This window comes from Rhineura floridana, chromosome 1 (genome assembly GCF_030035675.1).
Source record: "Rhineura floridana isolate rRhiFlo1 chromosome 1, rRhiFlo1.hap2, whole genome shotgun sequence".
NCBI lineage: Eukaryota > Metazoa > Chordata > Lepidosauria > Squamata > Rhineuridae > Rhineura > Rhineura floridana.
This window is the reverse complement of record NC_084480.1, coordinates 285,227,888-285,250,640: the sequence shown is the minus strand read 5'-3', so window position 1 is coordinate 285,250,640 and position 22,753 is coordinate 285,227,888. Positions and strand designations below refer to the sequence as shown.

The 22,753-nt window shown below is 44.1% G+C and overlaps 1 protein-coding gene across 9 annotated transcripts in view; it reads right to left on the bottom strand.

Moving 5' to 3' along the window:
• The window catches only part of CPQ (carboxypeptidase Q), a 272,115-nt gene that overhangs the window by 109,579 nt on the left and 139,783 nt on the right, over window positions 1-22,753 (bottom strand). For all 9 annotated transcript variants that reach the window (XM_061603538.1, XM_061603548.1, XM_061603525.1 and 6 more), the window contains exon 5: window positions 14,437-14,548. In XM_061603538.1, coding sequence (XP_061459522.1) covers window positions 14,437-14,548 — 112 coding nt within the window. The remainder of the gene's footprint in view (window positions 1-14,436; window positions 14,549-22,753) is intronic.

Sequence of the window (22,753 nt, the reverse complement as noted above, 5' to 3'; positions counted from 1 at the left end):
TGTAGCCTCTTGGTCTAGACTCCTGACAGCATTGCCCTCAGCTTCTTCAACACTCTCAAACTCCCTCACCATGTTAAGGTGTGCATCCTCAAGGGGGACATTCATTTTAAGGCAAAGGAAATGTCAAAACAATGTGAAAAGTCATTTGTGGACCTAAAAATAGCAAGAGCAATGTGAACAAATACCTATTGTATTTCCGTTCCAGTCCACAGACGAACACACAAACTGCAGCAATTTCTGCCTCCTTTTCCATTTCTGTTGGAATTCACCAACATCTGTATCTGTAGCACCGTATGCTTCCCTTCCATTCAGAAAGCCATCTTCTTAACTATCTTAACTCTTTAACACCCTTCATATAACATGTGGTCTCTACCTCAGGAAAGTTTATGTGATAATTGAAGTAACAAAACAAAAGGCACAAACCATATACTAGCAGGCCTACAATTTATTTATTTATTTATTTATTACATTTCTACCCCGCCTTTCTTTCCATGCTAGAAACCCAAGGCTGCTTACACCCTCCTCCGGGTGCCTACTCCAAGGGAAGCTCAGAGGGTGGCAACAAGGGGGAGGGCCTTCTCAGTGGTGGCCCCCAAATTATGGAATGATCCAGTTGACGAGGTGCGCCTGGCGCCAACACTGTTATTTTTTTGGTGCCAGGTCAAGACTTTCCTCTTCTCCCAGGCATTTTAGCATGTGTTTTAAATTGTTTTCATATTGTTTTAAATTTTAAAATTGTGTTTTAAATTGTTTTTAAAATATGTGTTTTAAATTGTATATTTGTTTTAATGTTTTTGATTGCTGTAAACCGCCCAGAGAGCTTCAGCTATGGGGCGGTATACAAGTGCAATAAATAAATAAATAAATAAATAAAATATGGTTCCCAGGCGGTCTCCCGTCCAGGCACTGTCCACACCTGACCCTGCTTAGGGTGCTGGCCTTATGTGCCTTCAGACCATAGCCTGGGAATTTAAGGAATTCTCTCCCCATCCAAGTTCTGGCTGGGGAACTCAAGGATCTAGCCATGGTGTCTATGTTTTGCCTCCACTGTCAGAGGCAGTATGCCTCTGAATACCAATTAATAGGAATTGTAAGTGAGGAGAGCGGTGTTGCACTTAGGTCCTGCTTGTGGGCTTCCCATAGTTGGCCACTGTGAGAACAGGATGTTGGACTAGATGGGCCACTGGCTTGATCAGCAGGGCTCTTCCTATATTCTTATGAAGCAAAAAAGAGTTTTCAGTCTGCCACTAGCTGAATGGCAGCAGTGAAGGACAAAACATTTTCATCTGAAGACAAGCAAAAGAAACTCTAGAGGCCCAAATAAATGAGAAATGGCATCCTTATGGATACTTATAGAGCCATTTCATATAGGCTAGATGTAAGGATGTACTGTGATATGTTTGGATAGCCTCCATTGACCTAGTTGCCAAGCAATGGGCCTCTAGAGACACATGCTATCTGTCCAGTGGCTAGTAAACTCCTTTACAGTCACCTTTGGAAGTAAAGAGTCTATCCCTGTAATTAAGGAATTGGAACCGCAGCCCAGATTCAAAACATGACTTCTTCTGACCTCCTCTGAAAGCAAGGGTGGTAAAAGGAAAAGGGAACACCCATCTGGCTGCAAGTAACATGAGGAATGTGGTTTGAAGAAGAATTAAAAGGAAAACTCTACACTGCCGACTTATGCACAGACAGCATTCAGCACTGCCTTGGCTATTTCCAAAAGAGCTCACTCACCACACAGGTGCCCACTAGGTGAGAAAAAAACAGCACCAGTGGCCAACTTCAGCGCTGAAAGAAGTCTAGTTCTCCAAACAGCATCAATGAAATAAACACAGGGCTCTCCAGCACAGTGAGCATTAAGTATTTGCAGGACCCTCCAAGATGCACCTCCCTCCAATCAGAGCATTTGCTCTGTCCTTCAGAAGACTGGTCCCGCAAGGTGTTGGCATTGACATCCTTCCCTAATAAGGGACCAGAAGCTCATGATCTCCATAATTAAGGGCTTTTCAGCAACAGGCGTTGCAGCCCAAGCTCAAAGGGTGCTTTCTTCTGCCCACCCCTGTGATACTCTACCAGCACTTCAAAGGGAGGGTGGTCAAAGGAAGATGTACCTGGACTCAAGCAGCACAAAAAATGTGGCTGGAATGAGGGCATAGTGAAGGGAACCCTATACTTGCTTGAATAAACAAGGGAAACTGGCATCTAGCCTTTTAAGGAAAAGCAAAATGAGGTCTCCGAGGTCTGAGCAAATATCAGTGCCACACACAATGGGCTATTTTCTGGGCATCTTTCTTATATAATCCTTCATATGCACGGCTGGGAATGGGGTCATGATAGACTAGTTGTTTTCATTAATGCTACAATTAATTGGCAATTGCATGTTTCATAATGGTGTGCAGGACAGCTCCTTGAAAGTTCGGACTAAAGCCCAGAGTGGATTCACTGCCCCACTGACATTGGAGCCACTGGTCTCCACTGAGTCAGTTGCTGCCACATGAAAGCACCTTGGACAGCTGAAAGCACCTTGGAAATCTCCTTGAAAGTTCAGACTAAAGTCGGAGCAGATTCTCTGCCAGAGCTTGGAAAAGTTACTTTTTTGAACTACAACTCCCATCAGCCCAATCCAGAGGCCATGCTGGCTGGGGCTGATGGGAGTTGTAGTTTAAAAAAGTAACTTTTCCAAGCTCTGTTCTGCCCCACTGACATCAGAGGCACCAGCCTCTACTGATGGTGTCTGTGCTTTACCCTTGCATACACATATTCATTTCTTCCTTTATTTTGATTGCTTGCATTTTGCAACTCGTAAGTGTTCCTGGCTGCTTTGTCTGTATTATAAGTGTTCACCACACAGCATGGATTAGCTAGTAAGCTGATAAAAATATTAACCCAAATAGGTAGTTAACAACAACAACAAAACCCAAAGCAAAGTTAACAGATACATCGAAGTATCCAAGATCCAAATATGTGAACTGTGAAGTAGAAAATGGGGGGGGGAGGGGAGGGGTACTCCTCAAATCTGAATCTGAATTCACTTTGGCCCTACATTCCTATGTAAAAAGGAAAGCATGGAAAGGGGGAGGGACCCTGAATGTTGCTTGCTTGTTTTTCCACTATTAAATTCATCCACATATCCACATCAGTTTGCAATAAAAAAAGGCTTCATGAAAATTCATCAGCATTTTAGTATGAGTTTCTCCTAATATATACATGTTCATATGAAATTTTACCTAATACACACGGGCCCCGCTTTATGGCGTTTCGCCTTTCGGCATTGCACTAATGCGGCGGCTTTCAGTTCTGGAAAGTCTCCGCTTTAAGGCGCTTGTTCCGCTTTTATGGCTTTTTTTCCGTCGTGTGCCATTTTTGCGCAACGCGCACCATTATTTTCAATGGGTTCCGCTTTTTGGCGGTTTCCGCTTTCTGGCAGCAGTCCGGAACGGAACCTGCCGTATAAGCGGGGCCCGCCTGTACCCACATTTTTGCAAATCAAATATCTCTAATATGATGCATTTTCATATGTTATTTTCACTTATATATGCATTTTTATGCACACTTTGCCTCAATATGTACCTGTTTGTACACATGATTTGGCTGGAGAACTATACTGCAAAATTTGGACAAGTGTGAATTTTTGAAAGATGGCTGTGTTTCATTTATCATACTGTTTCTCAAAGTGCAAATTAGGTATGCTCACCTTTAAATGTGAACTGAATCAAATTTCTCCCCCATCCCTAGATGGGGGGGGGCAGCAAGTATGATTTTACTCTTCTCAACACACATTAATCTAGGGGTGGCCATCATGGTGCACTTCAGATGTTGCTAGACTACAGTTCCCATCATCTCTATCTATTGGCCATGCTGGCTGGGACTGATGGAAGCTGAGCAACATCTGGAGGTCACCATGTTGGCTACCCCTACATTAATTTCTACGTAGGTGATTGCATGAACAAGGCTTATCAGTCTGAACATTTGAAATTTTCTTTGCTTATTTCAGCATCTGAGGATCTGGCTATGCATCTTTAACATTTCCCCCTTTTTAATCTAAAGGAAACAACAGCAACAGTGTTTACTATTTTATTGGCTTAAATAGCTGTCTTGCACTAGAGTGGCTTTCATTAAAATTCTTTGTGTAATTAGGCTGAGTTACTAACATAACAAATTACTTTTGTGTAATCTAGGAAGGAAACTATCAAATAAGTGGCAACGGTTGGAAGACTGGGGGGAGTTTGTTGCAGTCAGCCAGTGCCTGAGAGTGTCTTTGTTTCCTCCCTGCTCCATGCGTACATAAGGCCTTTGGCTCTTGGCGTATGGTTGGTAGCCTGCGAGTAAAGATCAAACTGGAGAACATTGGTAAGAGTTAGGTGGAGCCCTCATTTTTGAACAGCGACTCTGGGAGTGGCTATTTTAGCTCAAGCCCACTAATGCTAGTTATTATTAAAACTTTTTACACCGCCTTTTTTCCCTAACAAGGGTCTCCCAACGGGATTAACAAGAAAATAAAATTCCACAATACAACAGCAGAATCAAAATATAGTATTAGGAGAGTTCTCACCTTCAATCTGAAATTAAAAACCACCAAAAGCCAAGTAGGATAAAAATGCTTTCACTGTCTCCCTAAAAGTCATCAGGGGCCTAACCTCCCCAGGGAACATAAGAACATAAGAAGAGCCTGCTGGATCAGGCCAGTGGCCCATCTAGTCCAGCATCCTGTTCTTACAGTGGCCAACCAGGTGCCTGGGGGAAGCCCGCAAGCAGGACCCGAGTGCAAGAACACTCTCCCCTCCTGAGGCTTCCGGCAACCGGTTTTCAGAAGCATGCTGCCTCTGACTAGGGTGGCACAGCACAGCCATCATGGCTAGTAGCCATTGATAGCCCTGTCCTCCATGAATTTGTCTAATCTTCTTTTAAAGCCATCCAAACTGGTGGCCATTACTGCATCTTGTGTGAGCAAATTCCATAGTTTAACTATGCGCTGAGTAAAGTACTTCCTTTTGTCTGTCCTGAATCTTCCACATTCAGCTTCTTTGAATGTCCACGAGTTCTAGTATTATGAGAGAGGGAGAAGAACTTTTCTCTATCCACTTTCTCAATGCCATGCATAATTTTATACATTTCTATCATGTCTCCTCTGACCCGCCTTTTCTCTAAACTAAAAAGCCCCAAATGCTGCAACCTTTCCTCGTAAGGGAGTCGCTCCATCCCCTTGATCATTCTGGTTGCCCTTTTCTGAACCTTTTCCAACTCTAGAATATCCTTTTTGAGATGAGGCGACCAGAACTGTACACAGTATTCCAAATGCGGCTGCACCATAGATTTATACAACGGCATTATGATATCAGCTGTTTTATTTTCAATACCTTTCCTAATTATCGCTAGCATGGAATTTGCCTTTTTCACAGCTGCCACACACTGGGTCGACATTTTCATCGTGCTGTCCACTACAACCCCGAGGTTTCTCTCCTGGTCAGTCACCGCCAGTTCAGACCCCATGAGCGTATATGTGAAATTCAGATTTTTTGCTCCAATATGCATAATTTTACACTTGTTTATATTGAATTGCATTTGCCATTTTTCCGCCCATTCACTCAGTTTGGAGAGGTCTTTTTGGAGCTCTTCGCAATCCCTTTTTGTTTTAACAACGCTGAACAATTTAGTGTCGTCAGCAAACTTGGCCACTTCACTGCTCACTCCTAATTCTAGGTCATTAATGAAGAAGTTGAAAAGTACAGGTCCCAATATCGATCCTTGAGGGACTCCACTTTCTACAGCCCTCCATTGGGAGAACTGTCCGTTTATTCCTACTCTCTGCTTTCTGCTTCTCAACCAATTCCTTATCCACAACAGGACCTCTCCTCTTATGCCGGTAGGAGAATATTTATTTATTTGTTTGCATTTATGAACCACAGGTGTGTCCTCAAGATGAGAGAGGTTTGAGTAATATAACCACCCAACTGTGACTTAGGCTGCAATACAATACATCTCTACTCAGAAGTTAAGTCCATTGGGTTCAGTGGGACTTACTTTCATGTAAGTGTGCATTGAATGGCAGCCTAGGTTGTAATGGATGGGGGTGGTGACTTTGAATTGTTGATGTTTGCTTCTATTTTCTTGATATTATCTCATAACACTGTACCTGAAACAGATTCTTGAATCTTATTAATGCCTTACCTTTCCTTTAATTTTGAATTGTTATAGGACGACAGCAATGTGATTTTTATAGTATGTTTTGTCATTTCAATGGCTGTAAACCACCTTGAGTACAGCAGTGAAGAGAGACAGTATATAAATGCAAAAGGAAATTAAATAAGATGTGCACTGCTTTAGAACCCATTTAGGATAACTAGAAGCTGGGATTGGAATTTAGTATCAGAGGACTACATTTTGTATACTGAAAGATGGAAAAGAAACACATTCCCTAATCCATAAAAAATCTCTCTTGACCTTCCCCTTCTTTGCAAATAAGTAACACAAAACCTGAACTTATTTAAGAATTTAGGCCAAAAAAATTGTATCAATGGCACAAGAGAACACACTCTCAATAAACCCAATAGATATTTGGGTTTATCCAGTGTGTTTAAGCTGTAACACATTCAAATGTTGAAACACTCAAATTCAGGGCACTGTGTTCCACAAAGGAGACTTAGCTTTCAGATACCACATTGTAAAGAATCAGCAAAACACTGAACGTAGTGTAGTAATTATAGCTGAGACAGCTTTTGGCTATGATAAAGTAGTAGTTTGTCTTCTGCCCATTGGTTAATTTCTGGATTATATACCAGAAAGCACTGGGTGGTCCTATGGACTACTGCGGGGGGGGGGAGCTATTGAAAAGAAATTCAGTGGCAGTTTTATCTTCTTCTCAATGGAAATGATAGATGAATGTGATACCCCTATCACAGACTAGGCTGGTGCATACTTGGAAGAGAGAAGAAACAGTGCTAAATATAGGTACCTGCATTGAATAACTTGCAAGGAGAAGCAAAGAGATTTAGGAACAAGAACAGAGCCAACACAGCAGGAAGGCAAAAACTAGAAGGGACACAGTGAGAACAATGGATAGTTTACTACACAGGAGAGTCTGACTCAGAAACAATCAAGTCCTGTCAAGAGGAGTGTTCAAGTCGAAATAGTTAACACTATCTGAGAAACTTTTAATGTAGCCAACAAGCTACATTGAATGTAGTCATTTCTGGTGGATAATTGCATAGCGACTACAATCACTCTTAAGCAGGAGTTCGGATCGGTGGCCCTCCAAATGAAGTTGGATTTTATCAGCCCCAGCCAGGATGGCTAATGTTAGGGATGATGGGGACTGTAGTCCAGCAGCATCTGGAGGATCATAGGTTGCCGGTTGCAAGGCTGGCCAGTGCAATGTTGATTCCACCACTTCTTATATGAGTGTTACTTTGGCTATGTTAAGGAAGACACACTAAATAATATCTATGTAGAAAATATGGTGCATGATTCAAAGACAGATTTTATTAATTTAAAGCTGTTAAAGGCATTCATTGTTATTATGAACTTGTGTGTGTGTGTGTGTGAGAGAGAGTATGTTCGTGTGTGTTTAAATACACCCACTCTTAATCTGCTTTGGCAGATATTTCTAGTATTGCTAACGAATGAAAATGTAAAACAGCAGTTTAATCTCCTTGAATGAATATCTAAGGCTGCGACACTTTTTGGCACTTGGAAAACAATGAGACCGAGAGGGTGGAGAATTGGAAATCATTAACGAATTTGACTGCATTTCTTCAGCAGTTCTTTTATCAAAAGCTGTTGTCCCCCTTGTGGATATTTATTGTAGTCATATGCAGTGCTCCATCAATTCATTAGTGTTCCCATTTAATGCTCCAGTACATACTCAAAGTAGGCACTGTATTCATACCCCAGCAAACAGGATTTAGTTTATATGTCCTTTGGCTTTAGCTCTCAGCTTCTAACTAATAATTCTGTAGATCTCCCCAAACCCAGAGTATGTAGCTATCCCCCTTTTTTAAACCACTTTGTGTATTTGCTGATGTAGCCTGTCATCCATTCACTTCCATGGAAATGGTGCAGGAGAACTTCCAGTGGGTTGTGCTCTTAGCATCTATGGTGCCATGACAGTTTTTGTGATCTTTCTGGTATAGTGTGAACATAACCACTCTGATATAATTTACTGACACAGTATTGTAAACACTGCAATAGGTTTCACTAGGTTCCTATATAGGTTCTTACAATAAGTTGCCATAGGTAAAGCCTCCAGTTTGTAGGTTTGGGGAAGGGCCATAACTCAGTAGTAGAACACATACTATGCATTCAGAAGGGCCAAGGTTCAGTCCCTGACATCTCCAGCTAAACAATCAGATATTGGGTGATGGGAAAGAAGTGGAGAGTCCCTGCCAATAAAAAGCTAAATGGACACACAGTATGGCCTGGGATAAGTCAGCTTCTTAAGTTTCTTAGGTAAGGGACAACAGAGTGACCACTACTTCCTGTTCTTTATTTGTGTAAGGATGCTACATGCTGCAGTTTGCTTGGCCACAGACAAGTAGTGCTGCGAACTACAGCGTGACAAGAGGCAGTGGGTGGGCAGTGCAGGTGAGCCGCAGAATAAGTGGCAGCAGCCCCCCAGCTCCACTGCCTCCTCCGCCTGCCAGCCTCATGGCCTCTGCCCCCAGGTTCCAGATTGTCAAGTCGATGCTGCTACTGGCCGCCATCCTCCTCCCCAGCCAGCCTGGTGATTTGCTGCTGCCACTGCCAATTAGGATAAAGAGCGATGGTGGGGACTGAAGGAGGAAAGAAGGCTAAAGCTGACGCAGAGGATGAAGGGTGGGTGGCAACAAGATGACCATTATCGCCCTGGCCTCCTGCTGGGAGGAAGGGTGGGATATGAATCAAATAATAAATAAATAATAAATTATGGGGAGGAAGATGGGGTGGGGGCAGGACTGAAGGAGGGGAGGAGGCAGAGGAGGAAGGGTGGGCAGCTGGGGAGGCGGTGGGGGATGGGGACTGAACGAGGAGAGGAGGAACAGTGGGTGGCTGAGGAGGAGGCAGCAGGAGGAGGAAGAGAATGACAAGAGAAGGACGTGGTGAAGTGAGGCTGGACTGGGGAGTCTCTGTGCTACAGGCTCCCACAGTAAAAAGTGCAGGAGGCAAACCAGCAGCTGAAGCTCCCTCTCCTGCCCCCTCTCAAGCAAAGGACAGTGTGAAGTTTAGCAAGGTCAAGGGGGAGGGGGGTTGGCAGGGTCTCTGAGGAGTAGTGTGTGGCTTGTTGAAAGGGAGGGATGGGCTGATTGGGGAGGGATGCTTGGTGGGGTGGCAATAGGCAGGGCTGGCGAGCTAAGTGAACTGGGGCAAAGGCTCTACTATACATATATTTCGCTTATGGAATTTATTACATTATGAAAATTGCTATTGATTAGCATAGTGACCTCTAATTTAAAGAAAATGAGATATGACCAAAATCAGGAGAAAGAAAGCAACCTGTGGCTGAACTCCTTAAAAATGAAATGAGTAACTTCACAAATACTTTCAGATAAATTGTTATGAAGTCCTTTTATGGTAAGGGGGAAAAAATCAGCAATAGACTAGACTGAACTGCAAATATGTTTCCCATGAGACTGAAGCTGAATAAATACCTTAGTCCCCAGGAATCTATACAATGCTTAATTCACTGTGGCATAGCATCTTCCACAGGGTTGCTTTCAAATAATATTTCAATGCAGGAATGGCATTCTTGGGGGCGGTATCCTCAACTGCCCTCCACTCACTGCCCTCATGCACATTAGCAAAGAAGCGTCCAGCCACACAAGTGTCCTCTCAGCAGTGAGAAAGGTGATAGCTAATGGGGTGGGAGGAGCTGCCTTTGACTGGACAGTGACACAGATAGTCTTTCTTACCAGCAGTAAATGAGAGGATAGCTCAGAGGTCTCTGTGACATCACAGAGGCCTCAAAGGCACATTCCTGTATTGCACAGGATGCCTGTTGTGTCAGTAGAGGCAGCTCCCATGATTCTAAGCACTATGCAAGGTGCTGCTTTGACTCTGTGTGTGTCCCTATGTGAAGACAAGATGCCTCAGAGTCTCCTGAGTTGCTTGATACTTTGCATGGGGCACCTGCCAAGTGAAAAATGGGAACTTCATGAGCTACTTATGCACAGCATGAGGTGACACGTTTGACTTGGCAAGAACCCCATTCAAGATTAGAAGGTCCTCTGGAGTTCCTCAGTTGAAGACCTATCAGAGGAGAGTCCTTTATTTGAAGGATTGTCAGTGCCAACGCTGATATAAAAAAGAAGGATGCAGGCAAACTGGAACAGGTTTGCAGGAGAGCAACAAGGATGATTAGGGGACTGGAAACAAACCCCTGTGAGGACAGACTGAAAGAACTGGGCATGTGTGGCCTTGAGAAGAGAAGGCTGAGGAGAGATATGATTGCACTCTTCAAGTACTTGAAAGGTTGTCACACAGAGGAAGGCCAGGATCTCTTCTCAATCATCCCAGAGTGCAGGACACAGAATAATGGGCCGAACATCAGGAAAAAAACATACTAACCGTGTCATGGTCAGATCACTATCTGGTGAATATGGATTTCTCAATGCCGCATACCCTCCGCAGGGGACAAGGACCTATTAGGATGGTCCGCCCCAGACGCCTGATGGAGCCTAAGGGATTCCTGAATGCGCTGGGTGATTTGGAGCTAACTGAAGGACGCCCGGTCGAGACCCTAGTGATGGAGTGGAACAGGGAGATCACTGGGGCGATAGACCGGGTGGCCCCGAAACGTCCTCTCCCCCTGAATAGAACTCAGACTGCACCCTGGTATACACCACGGTTACGCGGTCTGAAACAGGAGGTGAGACGACTAGAACGCCGGTGGCGGAAATCCCGCTCTGAAGACGATCGGACACTGGTTAGAGCGGCAATTGTAGCCTACCAGTTGGCAACAAAGGCAGCAAAGAGGGAATTCTTTGCTGCCTCTATTGCGTCGGCAGAGTGTTGTCCCAGGAGGTTGTTCCAAGTGGTCCGAAGCCTGGTCTTTCCAGTTGCTCAGGAACCTATGGAGCATTCTAAAGCCTCCTGTGACACATTTGCTAAACACTTTGCCGATAAAATCGAGCGCCTGAAGAGCGGAATTCCACACGCCGTGGTTACAGGTAGTGGTCCAGAGTCGGCCAGTTGCATTCCGGTCTGCTGGGATCGGTTTCAGCCTCTTCTCTCTGAGGAAGTGGACAAGGTGCTCTCTACTGTGAAACCAACCACTTGCTTGCTTGATCCTTGCCCTTTGTGGCTCGTTATGAGCTGCAAAGAGGGACTGGGCAGAGGGATCAAGGCAGTGGTAAATGCATCCTTGGAAGAGGGTGCAATGCCATCAGCCCTCAAGGAGGCAGTGATAAAGCCCATCTTGAAAAAGTCCTCCTTGGATCCCCAAGAGTTGACCAACTTTCGCCCAGTCTCTAATTTACCATTCTTGGGCAAGGTGATTGAGCGAGTGGTGGCTAAACAGTTACAGACACACTTGGATGAAGCAGATTATTTGGATCCTTTCCAATTGGGCTTCAGGACTGGACACGGAACTGAAACAGCCTTGGTCGCTCTGGTGGATGATATGAGGAGGGCGTTGGACAGGGGAGAATATACCTTCCTCATCCTCCTGGATCTCTCAGCGGCTTTCGATGCCGTTGACCACGGTATCCTTTTAAATCGCCTGGGGGGATTGGGAATAGGGGGCACTGTTTTACGGTGGTTCCGTTCCTATCTCTCCGGTAGATATCAACTGGTGGCATTGGGGGATGACGTTTCAGACCCTTGGCCTCTCAATTGTGGAGTGCCACAGGGTTCTATCCTCTCCCCCATGCTATTCAACATCTATGTGAAACCGCTGGGAGCCATCATCAGGAGTTTTGGGCTGCAGTGCCACCAATATGTGGATGACACTCAGCTCTATCTCTCATTTAAGTCCTCACCAGAGTTGGCTGTGAATGCCTTGTCCAAGTGCCTGGAGTCCATAAGTGGATGGATGGGAGAGAACAGGCTGAAGCTGAACCCCGACAAGACCGAGGTGTTGCTCGTGGGTGATAAGAGAAGGTTGGGAAATTTTGACTTGGTGCTTAATGGGGTGAGACTACCCCTGAAGGACCAGGTCCGCAGCCTAGGGGTCATTCTTGACTCCCAGCTGTCCATGGAGGCTCAGGTTTCGGCAGCTTGGTATCAATTACATCTGGTACAGAGGCTGCGACCCTACCTTCCTGTACATCTGCTCCTGCGAGTGATACATGCCCTGGTCTCCTCTCGCTTAGACTACTGTAATGTGCTCTACGTGGGGTTACCCTTGAAAACGGTCCGGAAATTGCAGCTGGTACAGAATGCGGCGGCCCGCGTGATAAAGCAGAGCCGCCGGCGGGATCATATCACCCCAGTGTTGGTAGATCTACACTGGTTACCAGTTGTTTACCAGGCCCAATTCAAGGTGTTGGTACTGACCTTTAAAACCCTATACGGTTTCGGCCCAGTTTATCTGAAGGAACGCCTCCAGTATCACCAATTATGCTGCCAAACAAGATCAGCCTCAAAAGACCTTCTCTCGGTCCCACCGGTGAAAACAGCTACGCTGGTGCGGACCAGAGAGAGGGCATTTTCGGTTGTGGCCCCCACCCTCTGGAACTTGCTTCCTTTTGACCTCCGTCATGCCCCCTCTCTGATGGTCTTTCGCCGGGCCTTAAAGACCTGGCTATTCAGGCAGGCCTATGGGATTGCCGGGGCAGATTAAGGTTATAGTGTATTAACTGAAAGATGTTTTAGATGATTGTTGACTGTATTTGTATTATATTGTATTTTATATTGTTGTACGTCGCCCAGAGTGTCCGTTAATTCGGACAGATGGGCGACTAATAAATAAAATTTTATTATTTATTATTATTATTATAGAGCGGTGCAACGATGGAACCAATTAAGTAGGGAGGTGGTGGGCTCTCCATCACTGGAGGCATTCAAGAGGCAGCTGGAAAGCCACCTGTTGGGTATGCTTTAATTTGGATTCCTGCATTGAGCAGGGGGTTGGACTCTATGGCCTAGAGGCCCCTTCCAACTCTATGATTCTATGATTCTAAGGAGAACCATAAGAAGGTTTTATTTATTTATTTATTTATTTATTTATTTATTTTATTATTTAATTTCTATCCCGCCCTTCCTCCCAGAAGTATCCAGGGCAGCAAGAAGGTTAGTACTTGGACAGCAGACCAAGCAGGCATCCAAGTCACCTGTTTACAATCTTCCCCACTATGGTGAGATGTATTGCATTTCTATTTAAATCTATAAATATAATACAGTACATGCAAATTTTATGCAAATCTGTTCCCTCTTTTGTTTTTTGGTGATGCAATTCCTCTTTTCAGGGCAATGCATAAGTGATCACTCTATCTGAACACCTCTTTCATTCAGTGCTTGGGAGAGTGGCAAGCAGGTGTGATGTTTGGCTTGGCCACTTTCAGCTGGGGTGGGGAGAGTCGGGGTGTCCACAAAAAATTGATTATGATAGATTTACATTCAGAGTCCTGCTGGACCCCTCACCCCATTTGAGTGGATAAGAGTGGGAGCTGCAAGCCTCAACTGAAATTTCATCTTAGCTAGGAACTCCCTAGTCACCTAAGACAAGCCACTTTATTCTAGCCCGCCCCCCCCAAAAAAAATCCAGGCCTGCCTTATAGGGCTTTTATAAGGATTATTTTGAAACATGAACTTTGAATGCTATTAATGCTAAGCATGGAAGCCAGTGTGTTGTAGTGGAGAGAATGTTGGACTGAGGTTAAGGACACTTGGATTGAAATCTCTGCTGGACCACAAAGCTTGTTGGGTGGTCTTGGACAAACTGCACACTCTCTTAGCCTATTCTTCCTAACACAGTAATGATAAAATAGGCTAGCCAGCTGCACATGGCTCTGAGTTCCTTTGAGAAAGGGTGGGATATAAATGCGGCAAGCAAACAAACAAAGAAACAAACACATCCTATAAGTGCAGGGGAAGGACTTATTGGTAAAAATGGGTAGAGAGTTATGGCGGGCATTACCATGGAGCACATGCTGGATCCATATAAAAGACATCCCAAGTGTATATGATGCAGCTAGTACAGTGTTTTTATGAACACAGTAATGCCACAGTCAATACAGCTGTTTTCTTATTGAGCCTTTCAAGACACAAAGAAACTTCAGTTTCTGTAAGATCACAGATCTGACAAAAATATGAAAGTCTTAACATTTTCAAAAATAACAGCACCACAATGTTCCTAAAGAAGCAGAAAACTATTAAGAGGGGAAACTTTAAGAAATAGTTGCATTGCAAATGCTCAGGGATTAGGTAAAATAACTGCACTTCCTACCACTTTTTAAAAAAAGTTTAAGCAGCGTTATAATTCTTTACTTGTTAGATAAATGTTTAAAGGTAAATATTTACCAAGATCCTTAAGGAGAGATAATGCTTCCCATGATATAAATGCTCCACCACCGTCATCCATGGCTCCTTGCCCCACATCCCAGCTGTCCAGATGTCCACTGACCAGGACAACCTAAAAATATAACAAAGAGAGGGTATTTACATGAAAAAAGTTGTACTAGGATGATCATACTCTCCAGTGACTCTTTCAGAGGACTGTATTTCTGTAGTCTGAACCAATACTGCACAAAGATGTTTTCATGGCTGATGATGGCATTACAATTACAATTTGTCCCAGTGGGAACTGATGAAATGACTTTGCATTTGTTTAGATGATTATTTGCCTGGGCTGATCCATCTGACACATAACTACAGGAGTTTGTCAGTCATCTTTGTTGCTAGTCTTTGAATACCATAGATCAGTGGTTCCCAAACCTTTCTTCCCATGGACCACTTGAAAATTGCTGATGGTCTTGGCAGACCACTTAATGTTTTTTCTGCTTGTTATAGCAATTGTAATGTGCTGTGCTAGGTGCTGTATGATATTTAATTGTATTTTTGTTGCTTCCTTATTTCTTACTCCTTATATATTGTATTTTTGTATTACAATTAGAATTCAGATTGTCACACAATAAAATAAAAGCAACACAACTACATTGAAAAATCAATACGAACATACAATGCAATGGATGCGCCATCTTCAACTACAAATCCACAGATATGCTGCAGACCACCTGAATGAAGCTCATGAGATCCATGGACTACAGTTTGGGAACCACTGCCATAGATCAACCTCTTCCCATCCTGGTGCCCTCCAGATGTTTTGGACTATAACTCCCATCATCCCTGGCCACTGACCATGCTGGCTTGAGATGATGGGAGTTGTAGTTCAAAGCATTTGGAGGCCACCTGGGTTGAGGAAGGCTGCTGTAGATTGATATAATGTGAAGCATTGGTATGTTGTGTTAGGGGCCATTGAGGGTCAAAACTTCATGCTTCTAACAAAGCAAATGAAAAGCAGGCTCAGATTTAGCCTTCCTGATGCCATCCCTGCAATTCCGTGCTACTCTCTGTACTCTTCCTTTGTGGCCTGGCCTTCCTTCCACTTCATGTATGTGTCCTTTTTTTTTTTGTTTTCAGGTCATCTCTAAGCTTTCTGTGAAGCCACATTGGCTTCTTCTGCTGTCTTCCCCCTTTTTTCCTTGATGGAATAGTTTGCCATTGTGCCTTTAGAATTTCCTCTTTTAGAAACTCCCACCCATCTTGGACTCCTTTTCTCATTAGGCTCGCTTGCCACGGAACCTTACTTATCATTGTTCCGAGTTTGTTAAAATTGGCTTTCCTGAAATCCAGGGTATGCATATGGCTACCCTCAGCTTTTGCTTCTTTTAAAATAAAAAACTCTAGTATAGCATGGTCACTTTCCCCCAGAGTTCCAGTAACTGCTACTTCATCCACCAAGTCATCTCTGTTGGTTAGAATCACTTGTTGGGAGGGAGATGGGGTAATGACCCTCCTTGTTCTCCTTCATCTTTTGGTGGATTTCAGTACTGTTGACATGATATCCTTCTGGAGCTTCTCAGGAAGATGTGGGTTTGGGGCACTGTACTTCAGTGATTCTGTTCATACCTCCAGGGCTGCTTCCAAAAAGCCATTATGGGAGGCTACTGTTCGACACAATGGGAGTTGTCCTGTGGTGTTCCATAAGGTCCCATCTTGTGTCCCATGCTATTTAACATCTATATGAAGCCACTGGGAGCTGTCATCAGGAGAGTTGGAGGGAGGTATCACCAATATACAGATGACATCCAGCTCTATCTCTCTGTTCCATCTGAATCAGGAGAGGTGGTTGAGGGTGGGTGTGCAGTAAGGCAGTGATGGGCTGGATGTGGGCCAATAAATTGAAGCTAATCCTGACAAGACAGAGATGTTATGTATCCCATATTCATGTGCCAGGAAAGTGGGAAGACAGCCTATTTGGATTGGGTTGCACTCCCCTGGAAGGAGCAGGATCGTAGCTTAGGTGGCCTTGGTGACTAGGAGTGCCTTTTTCCAACTCCAGCTGGATCCCAACTATAGCCTCTTTCGGACAAAGATGATGTGGCCACAGTACTCTGTGCTCTGATAACTTCCAGGTTGGATTACAGCAATGTGTTCTACATGCTACTGCTCTTAAAGATGACTCAGAAATTCAGTTAGTGCAAAATGCAGCAGCCAGGCTCCTATTCTGGGTTCTATTTAAAACTCATATAATCCTTGTTTTAAAATAGCTGCATTGGTTGCCATTTTGTTTCTGGGTCCAATTTAAACTCTTCACACTAGCACCCCTAAATGACGTAGCCCCCAAATATCTTAAAACCAACTCCTTCCTTACAGGCCTTCCTGGACGTTAGGATCAGCAGAGGGGACTCTCTTGGTAATTCCACCTCCCTCTGAAGTTCTGGGTGGGGTGACCTAGGAGAGGGCATTCTCTGTGACAACCCCTAAATTGTGGAATTCCCTCCCCACAGAGGTGCGTCTGGCACCTTCATGATGTTGTTTCCATCGTATGCTGAAGATGTACCATTTCATCCTGGCCTTGACACTTGAGATATGTGTTTTTAGGACCTTCTCTAGTTGTTGTAGTAATTTGTTTTAAACTGTTTTAAAAATTCCATTTTATATTGTTCTGACCTGTCCTGGGACCTTTTGATGAAGGTGGGTAATAAATCTAACAACAACAACAACACAACCTCTGATACTGGTAGTATGTAGCCATCATGTCTAGTACCCATTGATAGCCTTATCCTCATGATTTTGTCTAATCCTCTTTCAAAGCAGTTAGTGGCTATTGCCACATCTTGTAGTACCAACTCTATAGTTGAACTATGCACTTTGTGAAGAATATATATGGCTACTGCACAATCACAGTGGCTTGGGGGAGGGGATGTGACAGCCACTATGTGCAGGGCCACCATGTGGAGGCAACGGGTCATGCAATTATTAGCTTTGTGTGATTTTTGCCAGGTTACAAACCCATTGCAATTCCCACAGGTGATTATGAGCTCGTCCAGAGAAAGGAATGCAATCCCTTGGCTCCTCTTGTTTTAGGGACATGTAAAAATGTTTTAGGGACCAAAATTCTTGGGATTTGACGCTTATATTTCCTGATAAGCTAAGCACAGAAAGAAATAATATTGAAAAGATCTCCTGCATATCAGCCTTGTTGACTTTTGCAGCTGACCTCTGAGAAGCCTATTTTGGCATAAAGTGGTATATAAACAACAACAACACAAACCATTGGATCTACAGTATGGGTAGATTCACACAACCAGTCTTCCTACCAACTGACACTTCTCATTCATCCTGTGATGGATATCCACATTCATCCTGGCCTTGTGAATAGTGCTAAAAGGTACTATAATTATGGGCCAACTCATATCTGGAAGTCTCCAAAATTAAGTGGTCCAATTTTAGCTGCTACCTCTTGGGGGGTGGGAGAGGGCCATTGCTTTAAAATAATATTCTTTCAGCTATTCTATGATATGTTTCCATAGCTTTAAAACTGGGGTTGTTCTTTTTACTTCTTAATATTATTTTTGTACATTGCTTTGCATATTCCAACAAGGGCTGTAGTTCAGTGGTAGAGCACCTGCACGAGGTCTCAGGTTCAATCCCCGGCATGTCCAGGTAGGGCTGAGAGAGACCCCTGCCTGAAACCCTGCTGCCCGCTGAGAGCTGCTGCCCATCCATGTAGACAATAAATGGTCCAATGGTGTGGCTGGGTATAAAATAGCTTATGTTCCTATGAAGTGTGGCATGAAGCTGCAGCATCATTCTGTCACCATGTCAAGAGAACTATAGGCACATGAGTAAGGCATGTGGTAAACAGGAGATCTGGTGAAAGGGTCCTTTGTACAAAGGAAGGATTTTGCCTGACATACATAGCAAGGGCAGTTGCAGTCGAGGGGTGAAATAAAACACAGAGACGTCAGCTTGGGTTGAACAAGGGCCACTTTATTAAATTACATTAAACAAAAACCCAATTTAAAGTGACCTGCAGAAGGAAAACCTAGGTGCGGGAACTGTCTATAAGCAAGTATCTTGCCATACAGCTCTCGGGCGACCAGCCCCTGCCGGAGGAAGGGCAAGCCCATGTGCTTACCTTTACCCAGGCCACACCTTGTAGGTGAGTAGGGGGGCCTTCCTACGTCATCCCCACCCAAGGCCGGATAACCCTTGGGTAGATGAGATAAGTTGGCCCCAGAGGCAGCCCATATCCTGCCCTCAAGCCGGAAAGCTCTGACAGACAGGCCTCCGAAACCGCCAATCACGTCCAAAAGTGCCTAAGGGGGCCACCTAGCTGTCCTTACCTATTTCCCTTCCCGCACCTTCCCACACTAGTGCTAAAATAATCTGCCCGGTAGGGCATTAACCTCCAATGCAAATTAGCCAAATCAGCCAAAACCACCTATTGATCGCAACGCCCCCTAACCCGATCCTCTCCCACTCCCATAGTGTGGAGCAGGCAAAAAACCTGCCCGCCAACGAGTGTGGGCAGGATAAAAATTCCTACTCGGCCCCGAAGCGACCCCTAGGCACACCATGAAAGAGGGAGGGCGGGGTGGGCGTCGCGCGAGCAAAGAGGGGGTAGGAAGGGGCGGCTGGGCTTAAATAGGCCCTTAAGCCCCGCCCTTTCATGCTGCGCATCACGCGCGCATAATAGACGTGACGTGCGACTTTGCCCCTACAGAAGATAGAGGCAGCAGCTTCGCCTCCGACTGCAACTAGGCCCCACTCATCGGTTACATGGTGACTGAGGCTTCATATAAACAAGTACTTGCCTTCTCAAAATCCTTATAAGTGAGTACTGAGCTAAATGGACCAATGGTCTGACTCCGTATAAGGCAGCTTGCTATATTCCCAATAAACAGGATAGTAACTAATAATTTATAAGGAAGGAAAGAAATACAATTTAAGATACCTAAACATGTCTTGGCTCACATAGTAAATATTTCAGCAGGCCCTGACATATTCAGCTCAAAGTGAAAGGAAAGAAAGAAAAACAAAACACAAAACACAAATGGGATATTGTACAGGGTCCTGTACACAGTAGGACATCACAGATCTACCAAGTCAAATTTTTAAATAGATGGCAAGCAAACTGAAGGAGATGTTAACCACCAAACAAGGTCTGCTGGCATGGCTGTAAATTGGTTGAGCTGTTTTCATCACTGGACTACGAAAATGTACCTATGCCTAGAAGTGAATTATGGCCTAGTTTATAAGTGAATTGAAAAACTGAATTTACACCAGAAGCAATGCCTTTCCCATAGCAGTGAAGGACTACCCAGCTAATATGGTGTGAAGTTCCCTGGCAACCATAGATTTGCAAGAAGGTCTGGTAGGGAATTACTTTTTGTTTCTGTGAAAGAACTCACATTACAACAGCAGGCAACTTTGAGTCAGAAAGTGTCGTAATCTGTCATGGGAGCAGAAATTGCTAGCATAAAAGTCTACTCACAAATTTCAGAATGTTACATCAAGAGAGGTTACAATTCAAGAGGATTGGGAAAGAAAAGAGGAAGCTGCCTTTTAAGAACCCAGACTATTTGGTCATCTAGCCCAAATTGTGTGCTCTGCTAGGGATGTCAGAGAATTTTAATGGAAACAGGAGTAGAAATTGCCAATGTTCGCTTATACGCCCCATGTTCAGAACAGAAATCAATCCAGCAAATCCAATCTGTATTAGCTGTTGCTGTTGCTTTCAGTCCGCAAACAATACACAATTGATTATGTTTCCCTCCACCCTCACCCCGTTTGCATTATGTTTCCTTTGCACTGAAATGAATGGGGTGGAATAAAATAATGACAATGTAATTTACATAATTAAATTACATAAATTGTGAAAATTATGGAATTTCTTAAAAGTGGGCAAAAAGACAAATAACAGGTTTTGGTGGAAGGCCAATTACAGCAGAACAGAAGCAGTTCTGCATGTGATGAATACAGGGTGGAACAGAACATGATGCCTTCTTACATACCTAGCTCTGACTAGCAGTAGCTCTGCAAGGTCTCAGTCTTTTACATCAGTTGCAACCTGAATCCTTTTAGCTGGAGATGTCAGTGATGGAACCTGGGACCTTCCACATGCCAGGCATATCTACCACCGACCCAACTCTCAAGTGCATTTCTCACCTTTTTTTTTAGATGTATATGTGAAAAATATTATGCGTGTATCCTTAACAAAATAAAAAATAAACAATGACTTTAGCAAACACTTGGTTTGGCTGGAGATGCCAGGGATTGAACCTGAGAGACTTTCTGCTGGCAAACCTGTCCTCTCCCACCGAGCTATGGTTTGAACCTTAATGAAAGAATGAATGTTAACTCCATTGAGTTTTAGATATTAGATGTAGGGCTGCCAGGTTTACAAGTTTTGGTACCTAGGCAGAGCTTTGGGTGGAGCCCTAAGTCCATCTATTGGTGGAACCAAGGGTGGAGACCAGCAGGTTTTGATAGGTTTAGGGAAAAGAGGTCAGCAGATATTGTTCCATCTGTGGGTGGAGCTAAATGGGTCTTATTGGACCAAAGGGTGCAGCCCAGTGCAAAGGTTGTTTATCTATTCGCGTAAGGTGCTGGAAGGGAACCTGTGACCCTCCAGATGTTATTAGACTACAACTCCATCTGGCTGGGTCTGATGGGGACTGGGGTCAAACAGCTTCTGGAGAGGGAGGGGCACAGGTTCCTGACCCCTGATCCAAGGTGTACAGCTGGGGTGGAGGAAGTGAGAGGACAGCCTTGTCTCTTGTACTCCTAGCAACTTGCCTAAGAGCAAGCAAATTACTCCTCCAAACCACACCTAGCCATTGTTTCTCTGGTCAAAGAATGATCTGCCCAAAGAATGGTCCAGCAACAGCCCTTACATTGCACCCACCACTTGCTATCCTTGGCTACCATTGGCTGGAATTAACTGATAGCATCCCTTGTGCATACTTCCCTTCTCCCAGCTTGTGGCATGCTGTAATCTGGATTGATGCAGCATCAGTCAGCAGAACCATGTGATGCAGTTCTGCTACATTACGACATTTTAGGCTATAGTTGCAAGCGCTTTGAACGCTGCAAAGACACACTGCCAGATGCTAAGGATCTTTCCAGGGCATCCAAGTCCTTAGTATGGACAACGAGTGCTCTGGGAAACTGCATTTGTGGTATGAAAGGTTATGGGATTTAAGCAGGAAGTTACAGGATATGCACTGGATGGAAATGAAGAAATATGACCACCTCAAAAACCTTTGCAGGTGCAGAGTATTGAAAGCAGGATCAGGTATGACTGCCTTGATAGCATCATGAGCACAAATAATCAAAGATGCACAATAAAAAGGACATCAGGAAGGGCCCTTAATTGTTTTATTTGGGGGGGGGGCTTTAGATGGTGAAGAGTTTTATTTCACTTTCTTCGAAATGTGGTAAGCCAGCTCTGTCGCTTTAGGAGGCCATCCTGCTCATTTTCTTGAGTGGGGCCTTGGACATCTGTCCCAAAGTCCCATCCTAGAGTAAAGGCAGTGAATGCTGTCCAAGGTGAAATGTTCCATACACATTCTGTGGGAGTATATATATATATATACACATATTCCATGCACTCAAACATGATCTGAAAAAGCAAATGCAACTTACCCAATCCCGGCTTACTGTTTTATTTATGTTTAATATACTGAGGAAGCATCAACATGTGCATTCAGGATCATGTTTTTCCTGTTTTAGAAAGGTATTTAAGGATTAGGACTATTTCCTAGCAACATAGCCATGTGATCCTAGGGTTTACTACAGTGTCACAGCTAAATGATTGACTTTCTGCCTCTGAATCCTTATCAAGGATAATAGCAAAAGAGAAATTAAATGCTGGGTACATTTCAAATGGACGATGACTAATTCAATTTCCTGGCAGACCAGCACTTATCAAGCACTTGTCAGTCATGTGCTGTATTCTCACTAAGACAAGCTGTTTTTAATAAAAATGAGGAAACCAGTCAGAGGGATTTCTTTGTCCTCCCACTCACATATGAACAACCGTATTAGGGACTGCTTTTTTCAAGTCAGGATGCCCTAACTTCCTTAAAAGCAATCTCCACTCCACATTTATTTCTATTCTTGTCTATTGTGTGTGTGTGTGTGCATGCGCGTGCACGCACAAAGATCCTACAGGAAACCTGCAAACAAGATCTGAGCACAAGAGCATTCTACCCTCCTGTGTTTTCCAACAAATGGCATTCAGAAGCATTTTCCTCTGACCGTGGACCATAGAGCACAGCCATCATGGCTGGTAGCCCCTGGCTGGTAGCCCACAGTTTAACTAATC